The sequence below is a fragment of the Gasterosteus aculeatus genome, chromosome 15 (assembly GCF_964276395.1).
Source record: "Gasterosteus aculeatus chromosome 15, fGasAcu3.hap1.1, whole genome shotgun sequence".
In the NCBI taxonomy this organism is placed as follows: Eukaryota; Metazoa; Chordata; class Actinopteri; order Perciformes; family Gasterosteidae; genus Gasterosteus; species Gasterosteus aculeatus.
In genome coordinates, this window is record NC_135703.1 from 12,692,850 (window position 1) to 12,709,361 (window position 16,512).

The following is a 16,512-nucleotide window of genomic DNA, read 5'->3' on the forward strand; positions in this document are numbered from 1 at the left end:
GATCTGCCGCCATCTGCTCCAATTTGACAGAAAAGGAAACCGTACATGTCACAGTAACTTGAGAAATCAAAGCATTTAAAATAAAATACACTCCAAGTCCTCCCCGGTCTCTGCCCCCTCACAAGCGTTTGTCCTCCATCTGGACTCAGTGAGTGCATTTGATCTGTAGAGGGCTCCCATGTTACACTGCAGCCCGTCGGTTAGATGATGATGTCACTGCTGCGTGGCTTCGCTGATACTGACATTTAAACTGAAAGTGTTTTACATACAGCACATAATGCAAATACACCATTATGCACCAGTTGTTCAGGAGGAGCTACCTCGGAAATCACGCACTGAAAAACCTTGACTTAATCTCAGCGTGTCCGTTCCTCTTGGATACAGCGTGTGATTGGCTCTTAGCTCGTGACGTGGTTACCCAATAGAAAAACGCCTCCTTGTTGCCTGCAGAGTCAAATCTGCAGCTGTGCAATTCCGCTAGACAGAAATAAAACAAAGGCAGATCAAACCAAATCCAGATTTTCAGTGGTACTTTAAGCTTTATTTACATGCACCATCTCTGATACAGCCAAGATAGGAAATGGAATCACAACTAGGTGTCTTTTTGTAGGAGCCATAGGAATAAAGTGAGTGTGAAGGTTGGCAGTGACAGTTACTCAAGGTTAATGTTAAAAATAAAATGGAGCTTCAAGCTGGTATAAAATCATCCATTTGAAGCTAGGAAAAAAAAAAAAAAAAAAAAAAGATATTTGGAAGCACCATCGTGCAGAAATTGTGCAAAAAAACAAACAAGAAAAGCAAATGGGTTTCAATATTTCGGTGACATTTGGATTTTCTCAAAATCATAAGGAAGACACCATTTTAGGCTTAAACTGTGGTAATAAAAAAAATAAAAAAGACCATAAAACCAATGGGCTGTTACACAGCTCTACCACGCGTCGTATGGAGAAAAAAACTGCACAAAATGTTTACATGTGGAAAAGAAAAATACATTTAGAAATAAAATTGACAGTTTCCAAAATTGACATAAATGTAAACAGACAAAAAAGTTCATCCTGTCGTTCCTACAAAACTGCTGATGTTGATTTTGTTTGCCCTTATAGCACGGATCCCTAACATCTACACACTATCCTCTTATTACCACTTATTAAATGCAGAAATAGTTTGGCAATATATAAACCACGTGGTTGTTTCTTTCTCAAATGGCAAAATGGTTCCAAGATACTACAGAAGCTCCTCGTATAGAGGTGGCAACACGCTTTGACCCAGCACCTGCTTTAGTGCTGATAACACGAGGGGGGGCTGCAGCCACACCCTGCTATCTTCTTATTTATAGCACCAAGAACTCCTTCCAATGAACGAACATCAAAATGCTGTCGAGCCTCTAAGGGTGATTACTTTCAATAGCTCACTGATGTAAATGGTGTCGACTAGAACTACGTCAGGTTTCCTACTATACAAGGTTCTTAATTCGGTCCTAAACTCGGTTTACCGAGCACTTCCAATATTGCAGTAAGTGAAAGGAGGAGGAGGAGGAGGAGGAGGTCAAAAGGGATCTGCAGCAGAAACACCACATCATCAAGACTTCAGTAATGCACCTTGTCTGAGGAAACAGAATTCACAGTTATGTCACTAAAATCACAGCATAAAATAAACACTACGTACAATAACCACACAATGTAGATCAGTTCACATAAACCTCTGTGGATCGATATTTGGTGCCTTTGCATCAATGGGAGGGAGGGGCGCTTCGTTAACATTTAGCCTCTCAAAAGAAACGTTAAAATAATAAAATTAAAAAAGAGCTAGTCAAGTATCCTCCACTGGAACGTGATAATGTAACATTCTCTGCAGCTTTTTCTGTAAACAGGCCGTCACTCACAACACGATGACCGCTGGTTTGGCAAAATTGTTTCAGGTTTTAGGTACGAAAGGGTGTGAAGGATGAGAAAGCCGGGCGAAGACACACTCCGTCTTCAGCATTATGTACCACTTTGTGACACTGCATGAGTGATTCCCTGAGACTAACACGAGTTGATGCTTTTCATATAGCGTTAACAAAATGTCCTGTACTCCCAGTCAATACTGTTGTTCAAAGCACCCAGGCATTGATCTTTTTAAAAGATTTTTTTTTGTGTGTCCCTCCTCTGTGAAGACACCATTGTGTGTCTCGGACACTTAACATACAGTACTGAACTTCTCACATTAGAGATAACGGGGGAACAAAGAATACTACTCGGATACACTTGTACAGACTTTCTCCCTTCTAGTTGCCCGACGCGGGACAATGAACCCAAATTTACATTTTACACCCCCCCCCCCCCGACCGAGCTCCTCAGCTCGGGACCCAGCTGTGAGGGGAGGTCTGTTTCGAGCTGGAGAAGCTCCCCGACTTCCTGTTGGCGTTCTGGGCGGAGGCGAGGCACGAGTCGAAGCTGAGGTCCAGGCAGTCCGCCTCCATCAGTTCGTTGCGGACGATGGAGTCCATGTCGCACTCAAGGCCGCCGTTGAACACGTCGAGGTCCAGATCGACGGCGAATCGGTCCTGGCCGAGCTGCAGGGAGTCGCTCTTGCCGGTAGACTTCAGGAGCGGCTGCTTGGCCTCGCCGGCGCCGGCCTCTGTGCCCGGGGTTGTCAAGCCAGCTTGCCAACCAGGCACCGGAGAGCTCTGGGCCTCACCGGCGCCGCCGTGGTTCACCGACGCCTGGTCCTTGCGGAGCAGCATGGCGTTCCGGCGGGAGTTCTGCAGGGCGATGGCGGCGCTGGCCTGCGACATCAGCGGGTCGGACTGGGTGAGCATCACGTTGCTGTGGCCGTGCGAGTCCAGGCTGAGCAGGTCCTGCAGCGCCTGGTGGTCGCCGAAGTGCGAGATGCAGGAGAAGGTGGTCTGCTTGTTCTCCTGGATGGTCTGCATGGGCGACTGGCGCAGGCTGGTGATGGACGGCGGGCTGAAGAGCGGGTTACCCAGGCCGCTCCCCGCGCAGCTGAAGGTGAACACCGAGCCCCCCTGGGCGGCGGCCGCGGCGGCGTCGTCGTCCTCCACGCTCTCCTCTCCAGGAGGAGGCTGCTGGGACGCCGTCAGGCTGATGTTGTCTAAAAGGTCGTCCATCAGGTTGTCGGAGAGGCCGTCGTTGAGGTTCATGGTGCCCGCCAGGTCGGAGAGCCCCGTGGGCCCCGTGGACGGGGACATGCTGCTGGGGCTGGAGTACAGCATCGGGGAGAGGGGCGAGTCGTCATCGGGCACCTCGTCCAGCTCCAGGTTGGCCAGGATCGGGGACAGGCGGCCGCTGAGGGTGCTGGCGTTGGAATTGGTCCGGGAGCGGAAGTCTGTCCAGGCGTCCAGCTCGTCGCTGCTGCGGGAGGTGGGACTTCCTGTCCATTTGGAGAGGCTGGAGGAGCTCTCCGAGCTGCCTTCCTGGGCGGCCTGCAGCGAGGCTTTCTTCTTGTTGGCACGTCCTCGGGCTCCTTTGATGTACTTGCTGTTGTCCATGGATACGGCCCGTCGTCGGGGAGCTTTGCCTCCTTTCCCGCCTTCTGGGTTGACCATCCACCAGGAGCTCTTCCCCGTTCCTTCGTTCTGGACCTTCACAAAGCGACTATGCAGGGACAGGTTGTGTCGGATGGAATTCTGCAAAAAAAAAAAAAAAAAAGACAATTGAATGTTTAATAAAGCGAATATAAAATAACCTCAAATACCATGTGTGCCTAAACATACTAATCCAAGGAGAGAAACTGATAATTGAGGTTAAAACTTAATTTCAAGTCCATTTGATATCTGTTCTGGAGTTCCTGATCGGGCTTCATCGGCAGATGAATTTTGCGCTCAATAAACTTTCAATCCCGTCTTTAAGACAACGTGAAGACAGAAAATTAAGTATTTTTTGGGGTTCTCTCAAACTCTTTTTGAATCTCATGAGCTACTGGACATTTCCAACTCTTCACGCCCAAAAATCCTTCAAATTTTCAGACAGCTGGTTTGGCAAAATTGTTTTTAGGTTGACATGCACACGGTAATAAATGGCTCTTTTTAGCAGGGTCGTTATTATCGGTAATTTGAAGTCACTGGATGACAACCAGGTCGGCCATGGAGGGCGAAGAGCAACCCTTTTAAAAACACTGTAGGCGTTCCACAAGAAAAAGGGCTTTGATACCAACTGGAGCAGCAAAGAACCGTGAACAACACACTTCTCCTTTGCACCTCAGACTGTGACCCATTTCTGCCTCTAAATGGTTTACGGGATTTCCCCCGAGATGCAATGTTCGAAATTAAACAGCTGGACGCTGCTGGCGACCGGCGGCGCATCGAGTCCCCCCGCAGAGGACGAAATCTCTTCAGTCCAAAGGCTAAACTCATTGGGAGGGGGTCCAGCATAAAGCTCTTAAGCTTGAATTAACTTGCGTAAACCAAGGTCGTATTTAAAATCACCCCTCAGAAGATGAAACTAATCAAACAGGAAAGACGCTCAACGCCGAGTATAACCGTCACAATCTGGATCATACAGCTTTGTGACTGCGGAGATCACAGAGGAGCGATGGCTGCAGTTGCTCCCCAAAGGCAATGAGTCAATGACCCAATGACAAACTTGCAGCAAAGCCATCAATCCATCTTCAACCGCTTGTCCGGGGTCGGGTCGCGGGGGCAACAGCTCCAGCAGGGGACCCCAAACTTCCCTTTCCCACATCTACCAGCTCTGACTGGGGGATCCCAAGGCGTTCCCAGGCCAGTGCAGAGATATGATCTCTCCACCTAGTCCTGGGTCTTCCCCGGGGCCTCTTCCCAGCTGGCCGGGCCTGGAACACCTCCCTAAGGAGGCGCCCATTGGGCATCCTCACCAGATGCCCAAACCACCTCAACTGGCTCCTTTCGACGCAAAGGAGCAGCGGCTCTACTCCGAGCTCCTCGCGAATGGCTGAGCTTCTCACCCTATCCCTAAGGGAGACGCCAGCCACGCTCCTGAGGAAACCCATTACGGCCGCTTGTACCCGTGACCTAGTTCTTTAGGTCATGACCCATCCTTCATGACCCTAGGTGAGGGTAGGAACGAAGATTGACCGGTAGATCGAGAGCTTTGCCTTTGGTGCGGTATAGCGAGTGCAAAACCGCCCCGGCTGCTCAGATTCTCCGGCCAAACTCGCACTCCTGCTTGAACTCCTTCACTTGGGGTAAGGACACGTTCCCTGCCTGGAGCAAAGCTCTCAAGACAATTAAAGGATCAGGTCAACGGCAAACGCTTTGATCACTGACAACAACAAAGCACATGTGACTCAGAGATGAACACATTAAGTTACTACACTGCCGTTTTGTCTCATTTACACCCACCACGAGTTAGCCGGGATGCACAAAGATCTCCCAAGTAGCTTAAAGTGCCGACTTAAAACAATGAGGCCGCCTGTTTCTGTATTTTGTTCCCGCTAGAAAATCCCAGGAAAAGACCAAAACAAGAGGAAACTTTCCAACGTCCCTCCACTGTGGTACTCAGAAAGAGGAACTTTGGTTCCTACTGAAAGCGTGTTTAAGGAGACCGTTCAAGGTTGTGTGGTAAATATGAAGCGACAGCCAGCAGCAAAGAAAAGGCTTTCCTCGCCTTATCAGCGGTTTAAAGCCCACTGAACAAAGACGTGTACAGAGAAAGGTCTAGAAAGGACACATTGTGACACAGAATGAAGCTAGTCGTGTTTAAAAAAAAGGTCATTTGTAGTTTTGCCACAACCTGAGACTGTTCTTTTAACACGCACTGTACTTTTGTGTGCTGCGTGGAACTTGTTTTTAATTTTTCTTGTTAATTCTCACGTGTACATACATGACGATCTGATAACAGGGTCTTTATTGTGGGTTGAACTATGTTTGACAGTCATCCTTCATAACATCCACACGTTTAGTACCACGTTGTCACCCTCAAAGTCTGGATTTGGACACTTTCAGGTAGAATGTACACAGATGTGTTTTATGTTCTATTTACAAGTAGGAAGCGTTGCACTGAATCTGGGAACTAAAAATGAGTTGGTTTCATTACCGAATACAAATTGTAGAATCTCAGCAGCACAAATGGAAAGATTTGTCCCCCCATCAATGAAGAGATCATTTTCAGAGAGATATATACGCATACATAGATGGAAACTATAAGACAAACCTATTATATAAAAATAAGAAGCCGCGATCTTGACAACGCGTTGAAAAATTAAATATCTTTACTGCAGTTTTTCATTTTATATCTTTTGGGTTTGAACTGTCCAAGAATCAGGCTTTAAAATGTCCCACATTTCCAGACTTGTAACAAACAATCAAGAGCAGATTGAAAACATGGTGACTTGATGACTCATTGATAGTGAAAATAATCGATCCGGCAGAATGGAAGGAAACCTATTTTAAGCGGGAATTTGAGTAGCAACATGGTGGAACTAATTAAAAAGAAAAAGATTGTGAGCATCACATGATACCTGATCTCACTTGTGTCAACGCAGCATGAGCAGCTTTAGTCTGCAAATGCTCAAATGGATGTACCATCTTTTAGAAACAAGTCATTAGGAACCCAGTTGACACAATAGAAGCACCACATGTGAAATGAAATCTAATACAACAGCCCCGTAATGAAACAAAGACCCCGCTGGGACACTTTTAATATGGTTGTCGAGAGGGTTTTCTTTCAACTCTGTGGTCTTTTATAAAAGGCCATTGTGCTCGACTGCAGCCAGTGGACGAAACAGCAGCTACTCTTTGCAGTAGAAAACAGTAAAACAATCTAAAACCACATAAATATTAATATTTCAACTGAACAAAGGCCTCCTGCATTCTGGAGAGTAAACGTGTGTGTGAGATGCCAAAGCTAAAGACGGCGAGTCCGGCCTCACAAAAGCAACCAGAGAAACATTAACGTACCTTTAAAGCTGCGGCCACGTGACACATTTTCCAAGGTAGATACAGTCGGCGGCGTGCAGCGTTTGAATCGCTGCCCCCCCCCCCCCCACGCAGTCACACGGCCGCTCTGGGCCTCGCTGCAGCGACGCCAGCTCAGCCGGAGCCACAGAGAAACACTGAGCTCCTCTCACGCCGCCACACACTGACCCACATCATCGATAGTCAGCTGATCGATGGGCTCGAGCCACTGAAAAGGACAGTGTGGCATGAAGCAGAGGGGGGGGGGGGGGGGGGGGGGTCGGAGGGCCCTCTGGCTGCTCGTCTGTGTGTATTTTTATTTGGATTCACAACGGCGAGGAGATTTAACCTCGTGTTGGAGCCGCACACAAAGGTCGCCATTGAATCCGGTGTGGAGGTTCAGGTTCAGGATTTACAGCCCGCAACGCACGGAGGCCTTTTTTTTTTTTTTTTGTGCGTGCACACAGCGCATCATAAAGATGACCTCGCTTTTAGGCCGATTGCTGAATGTCACAGCTACAAAGCACCACCCAGGGAACGCTGATGGCAGCGAAACCCGAACATCTACTCTGAAGGTTTAGTTTCCACTTCATTACATCCACACAGATGCTTGATGACACATGTTTGTGCAGCTGATTTTTCTCACTTTCACATCCCACACGGCTTCTTTCATCTTGTGGATTACACATAATGCAGTGAAGTAGCACTAAGAGATAAACAGCCACCAACTAGCGTGCTTCATTTATGAGGACGGAGACACAGTATAGAGTCCAACCCCTCAAACGCTTCCTGTGATATTACGTATTTTTCATCCCCAAAATGATGTCGATTACCACGGTCATAATGGAGCAAGCATCCAAACCATGATGAAAAATGACTGCCACTAATCTCACGCATTAACAGAGCAGCAGATTCTGTGCAGACTAATCAGTCATTAGCATCCATGCACTGCTTATACTTCATTATTCCCGTCATGTGGAGCTTTGATGCACAATCTTGACCGTTACTGTGGTAAGAAACTCCCCGGAAAGACGCCTGCATCCCACAACCTACAGTTTTGCAGGATTACAAACCTATTGCCATCTAAATCCTGCAAAGCTCAAAAAGCTTTCACCGGACTTGATTCCATGACAGATGAATTGGTTTTCCAGGCCAAACTAATCCCCAAAAATCAAACGGGAGCTGGTCCCCGCTGGAGCTTGTAGGAAGCCCCTCTGCTGCAGTGGGTCCGAAAGCGAAATCAGCTTTGCGTTGCCTCTTTCGAGCCTCCACCGTCTAGTTGGTGCACTCGGGATTTGGGTCTCAGAACGAACAGTGCGTGTCGCTTGGTGCAAACATTCCACATTTCCCTGATGACCATTTACACCAAACTCATCCTGCACCTGACCTGTGTGTTGGCACCCCTCCCCTCCCCATCTACCGTGTCAGTGTGGTGCACACACGGCCACGGCGTGGCCCTCGCTATGACGTCACCGCTCACCTTCCAGCCAGCAGAGCTGTTGCTGTCGCCTTTGTCCTTGAAATAGGGCACGGAGCGCACCATCCAGTCGTAGATCTGGGACAAGGTCAGCCTTTTCTCGGGGGAGCTCTCGATGGCCTGCGTGATGAGGTCTGCATAGGAGTAGTTGCCCCAGGCGTTCCTGCGGGCGGAGGACTTCCTCAGCTGCTGGGAGGCGGAGCCGCCCAGAGCCGCCGCCGCCGCCGCCGCAGGGGTCTGCGCCGAGGAGGGCGAACCGTCGGCGGCCTCCTCGTGGCAGGCGCCGCGCTGGACCTCCACGGGCTGGGAGACGGAGCTGCCGGGGGGCACGCGAGACCCACCGCCGGCACCATACTCATCATCGTCGTTATCGTCATCATCGCCGCCGCCGCCGCGGACTTGCTGAGCGTCACCGCTCCGCGCGCCGCCACCCTCGTGCTCGTCATCCTCTTCCTCGGGGATTACGTCAGTGTCATTTGTCCCGGGCTTGTCCGCGCCGGACTCCGGACGGGGCAGCGGCCAAGTGCAGGACCGCGGCCGCTTCTGAGGCTCGAAATCCGGATCTATCTCCACGGCGGAGGGGGACTCGTCGCCGTGGCGCGGCGCCTCGGCCATGTTAATCGCAAGATCTCGGGCGCTGCACAAAGGGTTATAAAATCACTCGGGTCGCATTCCATCAACGTCGCGTGCGCGGTTGCAGAAACGGGTCATTTACCACGCACGGTATGCAAATGTTTAAAGCACGTGTCCGTCTGTCCGTCCTCCCGCGGGGCGTCTGTCCGCAGCACACGGAGCTCGTTGCATTGGAATTTGCTGGAGGGGCGAGTTAAACGAGTGGAAGAGTCGGCGGGCAGTCTTCTCCTTCTACGGGCGCCGGCGTCCTGCGACACGTGCATGCCCGAAGAAAAAACTGAAAACGAGTCCAGCCTAATAATGCCTCCACATCGGCGCCATGGCTCCGTACGCAGCTGCCATCTTGACCGTTTCCCGTCCCAAGTTCTTCATCATCCGTGCAGAGAGCTGCCAGTCCGCGACTGCTTCCTCAAGGCCCTGCAGCAAGAAGAGGGGTCGGGGTGGTGGTGGTGGTCGTCGTCGGGGGGGGGCTACTGGAGAAATGTGGCGTGGTTCAAATCCGCGCTAGCCCCAGAACCAGAACGACGCCTTCTCGCTGTGCACGTCTGCGGCGCGCTGAGCGGAGCCGCGCGGCTTCCTCCGTGTGGCCAGCAGCCTGCGAGCGCGCTCCATTCAATCTGCTGCAGCCGAGCCCGAGCCAAGCTAAACGGCACGCGCGCGCACACACCATCCACCCATACGACACTGGAGTTAAAGTGACAGTGTGGAGACGTCCGCAGGCCAGTGACATCACTGATCACTTGATAAGCTCTGAGGACTGTGAGACGACAGTAGAGCTGCAGCGGTCTGCTGTTAGTTGACTGCATGAATGCATGAATCAAGTAGATAGAAAATACCCTCACTCGCTGCGTTTGAAGAAGATTGTGTGCAACATGAGCCCCAAAAGTCTGTGTTATTGCTGCTGCAAGATGAAAGTTGCAACCAAAGCACATAACCCTGTGCAAAAAATATTTATTTAAAGGGATTTTTTGGATAAATACTGGATCATGTGTATGTATCTATTCATCGTTCACATTGTTAAAATACTTAAAAACGAGGCTGTATGTATAATGGCATTTGGGCTAAATCAATCAAACGAACACGCCCAAACAGAGTACTTTGTGTACCAGTTGACCCAACGGAGACGGTGGGCTGATTTGTTGTTGCATAATCAAATAAATACATAATATAATTCACATTTGAAGGCATTATACCATCGAACACAAACCGCTTTACTAAGGTCATACATTTTTGGTTCCTACACAAAATAACGCAGATTCCACTAAAAGAAATACCACAAACTGTCGGTTCATGAAACTTTCTGAACTGGTTCACTTTCACATCTCATACTTCTTCGTTGTGTTCGTACATGTGGGTATTAATGAGCCTAAATGAAGAAAATAATCATGTAAAAAGGCAAACAACATTTTGAAATCAAGTTGTGTTTTCTTTTCATCCACCAAATGAAAATGCTGATAGTAATATGGAATTGTTCAGTATCATGTGAAATGTTTTAATAAATCATCAGAATATAAACGCAGCTTTAAATCTCCATCAATCTGCTGCCCCTGTGTTCAGGCTTGCATTAGACAACTCGTTATATTTTCATAATGTCCCTTAAAATCTTCATAAAAGTCCTTTGGGAATCCACTTTCAAAAGCCGTCCAGTCCTTTCCCACAAGTTTATATAAGTAAATAATGTTGGACCGCTACATAAAACAGAGTTAAAAGCAATACGACACCCTGAAATTTATATTAAAAATAATCCGGAAAGTGCAAGGTCACTTTAAAGTAATAAAAGTCCTTAAGATTTCAATAAATATTCCCTGTACAACATTTGCACACGTACTGTTGAGCGATCCTGTGGGTTGGTGCTGGATAAGGGGAGTAGGAGTAGTGTTCGTTGCTTTTGGCAGACAGTAGTACAGTTCATGGAGGTTGTGTAACACGGTCCACTTTTCACAGCGTTACACCTTTGATTTGGCGCTTCGGTCTCCTTCCGACCAATACTCCGCAGTCTGCATCTCCGTGAGGCGAGAAACTGTCCTCTGGAAGGCAAACATCTCCTCTTCCCCACTGAAGATGGACAGACTGCTGGCTTCATCCTGTTGAATGAACAGTTCAGTGAAACTGCAGACGCTTCCTCAAACCGATCACACGGCTCTTTATTAGTTTACATTGGACAGAAAAATGCCTTCGAATCTACACAAATATTTACTCTATCTTTACTGTTTAAATCTTTGCTGTGTTTAGATCATCTTACGTCTTTAGGCTTCAAATGTTTGCACAACGCACTCCTTGATTTAAATATTTAAATAGAACATTCTGGGGATTGTTATGCTTTTATTAGAGTTAAGAGAAAGATAACAGGAAATGAGGGGACAGATATGTTGCCAGGTGAACCGTCAACGTTTAATTCTGACTACTTTATTTAAACGTACGCGAGGAAATCAGTGGAGTCAACCTTCCTACGCTATAGTATCAACAAATTGGCACTTGATTGTATAAATATATTTGTATTCCTGTTTGTCCATTTAGTTATTTAGCAGGATATCCCAAAAGCTGTCCAGAGATTTCTATGAAATTTGGAGGAAAGAAAAATCTGTGGTTTTCTTGAAGATTCGTGATTTTCTTAATTAACAGAAAACATTTTGGGACATTTTCTCTTTAACCCAAACCGAACGGAGATGCAAATGACGTAGATACTGATCTTCATCATTAAAACCAGTTTATTTAGAGGAGGTTTTACCCGAGATGTTTAAGACACTTACTTTCAGCCGCGACAGCCTCAGCCTCAGCCAGCTTAATCGTCTACTCTACGATTTAAAGTCCCCACCCAACATGAGAAAACAGCGCTCTCACCCTCTTCAGCCCCAGATCGTCCATCAGAATGTGGCTCTCGTCATGGCCGTGCTCACCATTGTGCACAAAAATATCATCCAGCGGATGATCTGCAACAATCACCACCCGCACCTTAAGAGAGACACAGTTATCCAACCAATGGCGAACGAGTGCGGCTGTAAACAACGGCGGTTTACCTTGTGGTCGTAGAGGGCGTCCACGAGTGTTATGAGACGCCTGGCCTGAGTTTTCTTGTTCAGCGTCAGCAGAGGAATGTGTCGAATAAAGACGGTGTCGAACAGCCTCGACATCTCCAGGTAGTCGCTGGCCCCTAACGGCTGAAACGGTAACAGTCAAACGGGGCGAGTCGGAATGACGGCCGTGCTGAAGACAAAAGGAGGCTACAGTGGTTCTAAGCCTTTCAAAATGCACCAAATAGTCCAAAAGATTGATTCACTTTTAGAGATGTATTGCCAAAATTGTGTCATTGCATTTATATGTTTCTGAAAAGACGTGTGAGAGACTCACTCTGTCACACAGCTCCTCAAACGTGCAGTCTGCTATGGTCCCACATGCTTTGTTCAGGCGGACTTTCCTGTTGTTGACATTCAGGGTTCTTGGTCGTGTTACTGTGGAGAGAGACGGGATGCAAGGACACCACGCGAGTCACTTATGTGCTAATAAATAAAGAGTGACAACCAGGTTCAGCTGGAGAATTGCGTCATGCGTCCACTTACTGTCATTCTGCTTAAAAGCCAGCTCATCAAACATCTTGTCCAGCGTTGCTTCGACATCAGGCTCACTGGAGCTGCAGTAGACAAACATTAAAAATACAAAACGTGCGTACGACCCATCAAAGCGGAGCTCACGATGACTGACTCTTTTACTTTACAGGGTTCTCACAGGAAGTAGAGTTTTCCAGCAGATGGTCTGTTCCTTCGACGGTAATCTATCCCAGAATCCAGGCGGAGAGTTTGGCAATATTTCTGAATGTGAGAGACAAACAATTAACAACAGGTGCATTTTAAATTAACAAAATGTAAAATCGAATGTATCTCTCCTTACTTGCAACACAGCAATAAACGGCACAAAGTTCACTCTCTGCAGTCCGTTTTTATACAAGTCTGAGGAATCGAATTGAAGAGAAGACATGTTTGTCAAATAACATAGTGGTCTCATTTAAAATATTGTCAACATTTTTTTATGACTTATTCAATTTCTCTGCCAAAATGAGCAGTTTTTTGAAACCTTAGAAAATCTGCTGAAATGGACAACAGACTCCTTTCACATTATACGAGAACGCCCTTCGGCTTTTTTTTACCGTGTTTGATTTTCTATGCAACTTATTCCGTCTCTCTTTATAAAGAGTCAGTCGGTATCAACAGAAATGAAGCGGGTTTTTGCAATAAGCAGTAGTAAGCAAATGCATTGTACGTTTTGAGCAGATAAATACTTCTGAATGATGCAGATTCATTGAATGAATGAAGGCCAGATGGAGCCTTTCACACAGAAGATAAAAGCCAGGTGTCAGTGGGTTGTTTGCTGAGTGTGAAACGGGCATAAAGTCAAGAAGCAAGAACAGTATTCACCCAGACAGAAAACATCAGGAGATGTTGTTACTTACCTTCAGGAGGCCGATTCGATGTGGCCACAACAACCACACCCTTCAGAAACAGATTCTCAAAGAGCTGCTTGAGAATCATGGCATCCGCGATATCAGTCACCTGACATGTGTGTTACAAATACACTACATTTGGATTAACTGGAAATACGCTATTGAGGTTAAAGGTTATTCATTCAAAATAATTACTGTCGGACGTTAAAGACAATTACCTGAAACTCATCAAAGCACAGAACACAAGCCTCTTCACTGATCTCCTCTGCAACTGGAGCAATGGGGTCATAGGATTTGGCCATTTTACCCGCTTTCCTCTTTGGCATGCTCTGTTTCAGTCGATGGATCCCTAAAAAAAAACAGAGGGGAAACAGTCCTGATTCAATCGTGTAAAGGCAGAACAGCATCTCTGAACGCACAACACGTGGAACCTTGAAGAAGTCGGGCTCCCGCAGCAGAGGACCACACCGGGGGGCAACTCCACTCAGCTAACAACAGGAAACTGAGACAAAGTGGGACAGTAGACTGGAAAAACGTTGCCTGCTCTGAGGAGTCTCAATTTCAGCTGAACATTCAAATGGAAAGATCAGAATTTGGCGTAAACAACATAAGAGCATGGGTCAGGCTGCTGGTGGTCAGTTAATGGTGTGAGGGATATTCTCATGTAGATTGAGAGCTATTTGTTATATATTTGACTTTACAAAGCAATAAAACTCAAGACTTTTACTGGACCCATTGGAAGTGCTGTGTCAGCAGCATGCAGATACACACAACAACATGAAAGCTGTGCTTTAAAGGAACAAAACCAAAATGTGGCAGCAAAGACAGGAAATGTAAGCTTAGATCAGCAACCACCACAGTGCCTTGCTCTGCAGACTTTGAAGACTTTGCATTTGAGAGGAATTCATCTCACACCAGTGGAGAAAGTTCACCTCGCCTAAGTGATGTTGAGACCCGCTTCAAATAGAAAGGAAGGAAGCCCAGTGTCACAGCAGCAAGACAACTTGCACGGAGCTGCACGGTTCATTGTGATTTCATTCATTCATGAATGAATGAATGAAAAGAAGCAGACCAAACCACAGCTTCAGCTTATGGTCGCAGCCATTCACGAGGATTTAAATACACTTTTATTTGTGCTGAATGTCATGTTTTTTAAAACCTGCTCATTGATAACAAAAAAAAAAAGAAAAGCAACAGGGTGTGTTGTTATGTTCTCACCCAATAAGAACAAAGGTCATCCACACCAAATATTTACCAAGAGGCAAGACGTTTATTGAAATCTGGTTCACTGACAATGTGGAGGAAATGTATATTCTGAACCTATTCATTCATACATTTCTTTGTGGCTTCACTCAATAGCTTGAAGAATAATTCGCCCCCTTGTGGCTGTTGCAGTAAATAAAGTCAAATATGATGGACTTAATTTACACAAAAAAAAGTACTCACTTTTATGCACGTCCAACATGAATCCGTGGAAATGAACTCTCTTTTTATGTTCAGTCTCAACGTATGAATAAAACATGTCCATCACCATCGTTTTTCCTGTGCCTGAAATGACAAAATAGAGCATGTGACTTAACGGGAGAAAAAGGATACACTTTATTTATTTGCAACTATGGATGCCCATCTCTCTTACCAACATCACCGTAGATATAGTAACCTGTTGGAGCTTTTGGTTTTGGGAAAAACTGAAAGGAAAAAAAACAACAAGCAGGTTCTAGAGTAAGAATGATAATAAGAACACCAGAATAAGAGACCAAGTAAATAAATGTCAAAATCAGAATAGAGAACGGCAGCTAATTTTCATGAATTAATAAAGTAACTAGACAGAGAATTAATCAATGAGAGGTTGTGGATAAATTTAGTAAATCAATTAGTCTAATGAGAAGCTTATGGTAAGTTAAGATCATGACACATATACACTGTTATGAAGGTTTATACAAGCAATCCACAGGTAGCAAAATAAGGATGAAGATAAATAATATAAAGAATAATAGTAGTCTTAAGGTTACAAATGAAAACAAGGGATACTGGGGTTGAACTTTTAAAGAAGCTTTTTCCAAATTCAGAGGCTGTAGTAAATAAAAGAGTGTTTCTTTATCTGTAAGATAAATGCGCATGTCTCCGTAACTCGACTCTATAATCTTATCTGCCCACTCAGCATTAAAAGATCCGACCATTGGTAACAGATGAGCAACATCAGCAATCATTGCGGTGTGTTTACCTTGGAGAAGAACGACATCGGCGTGTTGCTGTACCCTCGCAGGGTTTTGTGGAGCTGGTCCAGGGTCTGCATCACCGCTCTCTGGTGCTCATCCTCCCGCAGCGACCCATCCCCGATCAGCCCGTTGTAGTGCTCGAGGGGTCCGCGGGGCCCGGCGGGTCTTCCACCGCTGACCCCCGGTGCTTGTTGGGCCTCCCCCGAGTGACCTTTAACGTTACGTCATAAGGAGTTAACCGTTGAACTCAGCTCGTTCTGTGTATCTGCACGTGACAGCTAACAAAACACCGGTTACAGCTGATAAAATAATGAGAATGTAAATGCCAATGATATATTACATATTATATATTAATACCAGGTTAACTTTAAGCGAATGTTTCATATAAAGTGTTTATTACCAGTACGTTAGGGTTTTCAGTAAGAACTTGACCACCGGTTTACTCTTTCAACTCCATCACTATAGACACAACTCACCAAAAACTTGTCTCACCTCGTCTGCAGACTTCTGTCAAAGATGTTAGCAGCTTTCTGGAGGAGTATTTTTCTGTCAAAACCAACCTAAAACCCAGTAAAGCTGAGGGTGACATCTTCAGAGACAGCGGTATGTTGCACACCGCCATCTTGGATTCAAATCAAAACTTTATTAGCAAACAAGTATAAAACAGAAGCACGTCGGCCAGCAGGGGGCGGAAATCCATTCAATCCCAGGAGTAAAGTAATCACTAATTTTAGGAGGATATCATTTTTTATCTTCGGTCACACAGTAACAAATATACAAACTGTGTTTGGGTTCCAACTTGTGGGGATTTGCTGCCTTTATTAGTTTTAGAGGATTTTAAACTGAATATCTGTTTCACGGAAAAAGCTGCGAG

At 46.3% G+C, this 16,512-nt stretch overlaps 2 protein-coding genes across 6 annotated transcripts; both read right to left on the reverse strand.

Moving 5' to 3' along the window:
• Nucleotides 1-515: 515 nt before the first annotated feature.
• Nucleotides 516-9,922, reverse strand: foxo3a (forkhead box O3A). The gene is made up of 2 exons (XM_040200245.2): nucleotides 8,355-9,922; nucleotides 516-3,628 (listed from the first exon to the last, which is right to left on the reverse strand). The coding sequence occupies exons 1-2, from the start codon at nucleotides 8,964-8,966 to the stop codon at nucleotides 2,336-2,338; spliced, it is 1,905 nt and encodes a 634-aa protein (XP_040056179.2). The 5' UTR covers nucleotides 8,967-9,922; the 3' UTR covers nucleotides 516-2,335.
• On the reverse strand, nucleotides 9,919-16,289 carry afg1la (AFG1 like ATPase a). Of its 5 annotated transcripts, none has more exons than XR_005714292.2 (13): nucleotides 16,131-16,289; nucleotides 15,644-15,849; nucleotides 15,056-15,107; nucleotides 14,866-14,967; nucleotides 13,638-13,768; nucleotides 13,429-13,528; nucleotides 12,870-12,928; nucleotides 12,708-12,790; nucleotides 12,542-12,612; nucleotides 12,333-12,433; nucleotides 12,002-12,188; nucleotides 11,826-11,936; nucleotides 9,919-11,068 (listed from the first exon to the last, which is right to left on the reverse strand). XR_005714292.2 is itself a non-coding variant. In XM_040200267.2 (13 exons), exons 1-13 carry the CDS (start codon nucleotides 16,258-16,260, stop codon nucleotides 10,931-10,933), a joined length of 1,425 nt encoding a protein of 474 aa, XP_040056201.2. In that variant the 5' UTR covers nucleotides 16,261-16,289; the 3' UTR covers nucleotides 9,919-10,930. The 5 variants fall into 5 exon arrangements, 4 of the variants coding, with proteins under 4 accessions (XP_040056201.2, XP_077945840.1, XP_040056200.2 ...); XM_040200267.2 differs by having other exon boundaries at nucleotides 12,002-12,142; XM_078089714.1 differs by having other exon boundaries at nucleotides 12,002-12,142; nucleotides 16,115-16,279.
• Nucleotides 16,290-16,512: the final 223 nt, after the last annotated feature.

Bases quoted from the DNA above. Each gene is read 5' to 3' on its own strand.
- foxo3a (XM_040200245.2), bottom strand. From the start codon at position 8,966: ATGGCCGAGGCGCCGCGCCACGGCGACGAGTCCCCCTCCGCCGTGGAG. The intron at 3,629-8,354 runs GTGAGCGGTGAC...TTTTTTTTGCAG, and splicing joins ACAGCTCTGCTGGCTGGAAG to AATTCCATCCGACACAACCT.
- afg1la (XM_040200266.2), bottom strand. From the start codon at position 16,260: ATGGCGGTGTGCAACATACCGCTGTCTCTGAAGATGTCACCCTCAGCT. The intron at 13,529-13,637 runs GTAATTGTCTTT...CACACATGTCAG, and splicing joins TGTGCTTTGATGAGTTTCAG to GTGACTGATATCGCGGATGC. The intron at 12,434-12,541 runs GTAAGTGGACGC...CTCTCTCCACAG, and splicing joins GGCTTTTAAGCAGAATGACA to TAACACGACCAAGAACCCTG.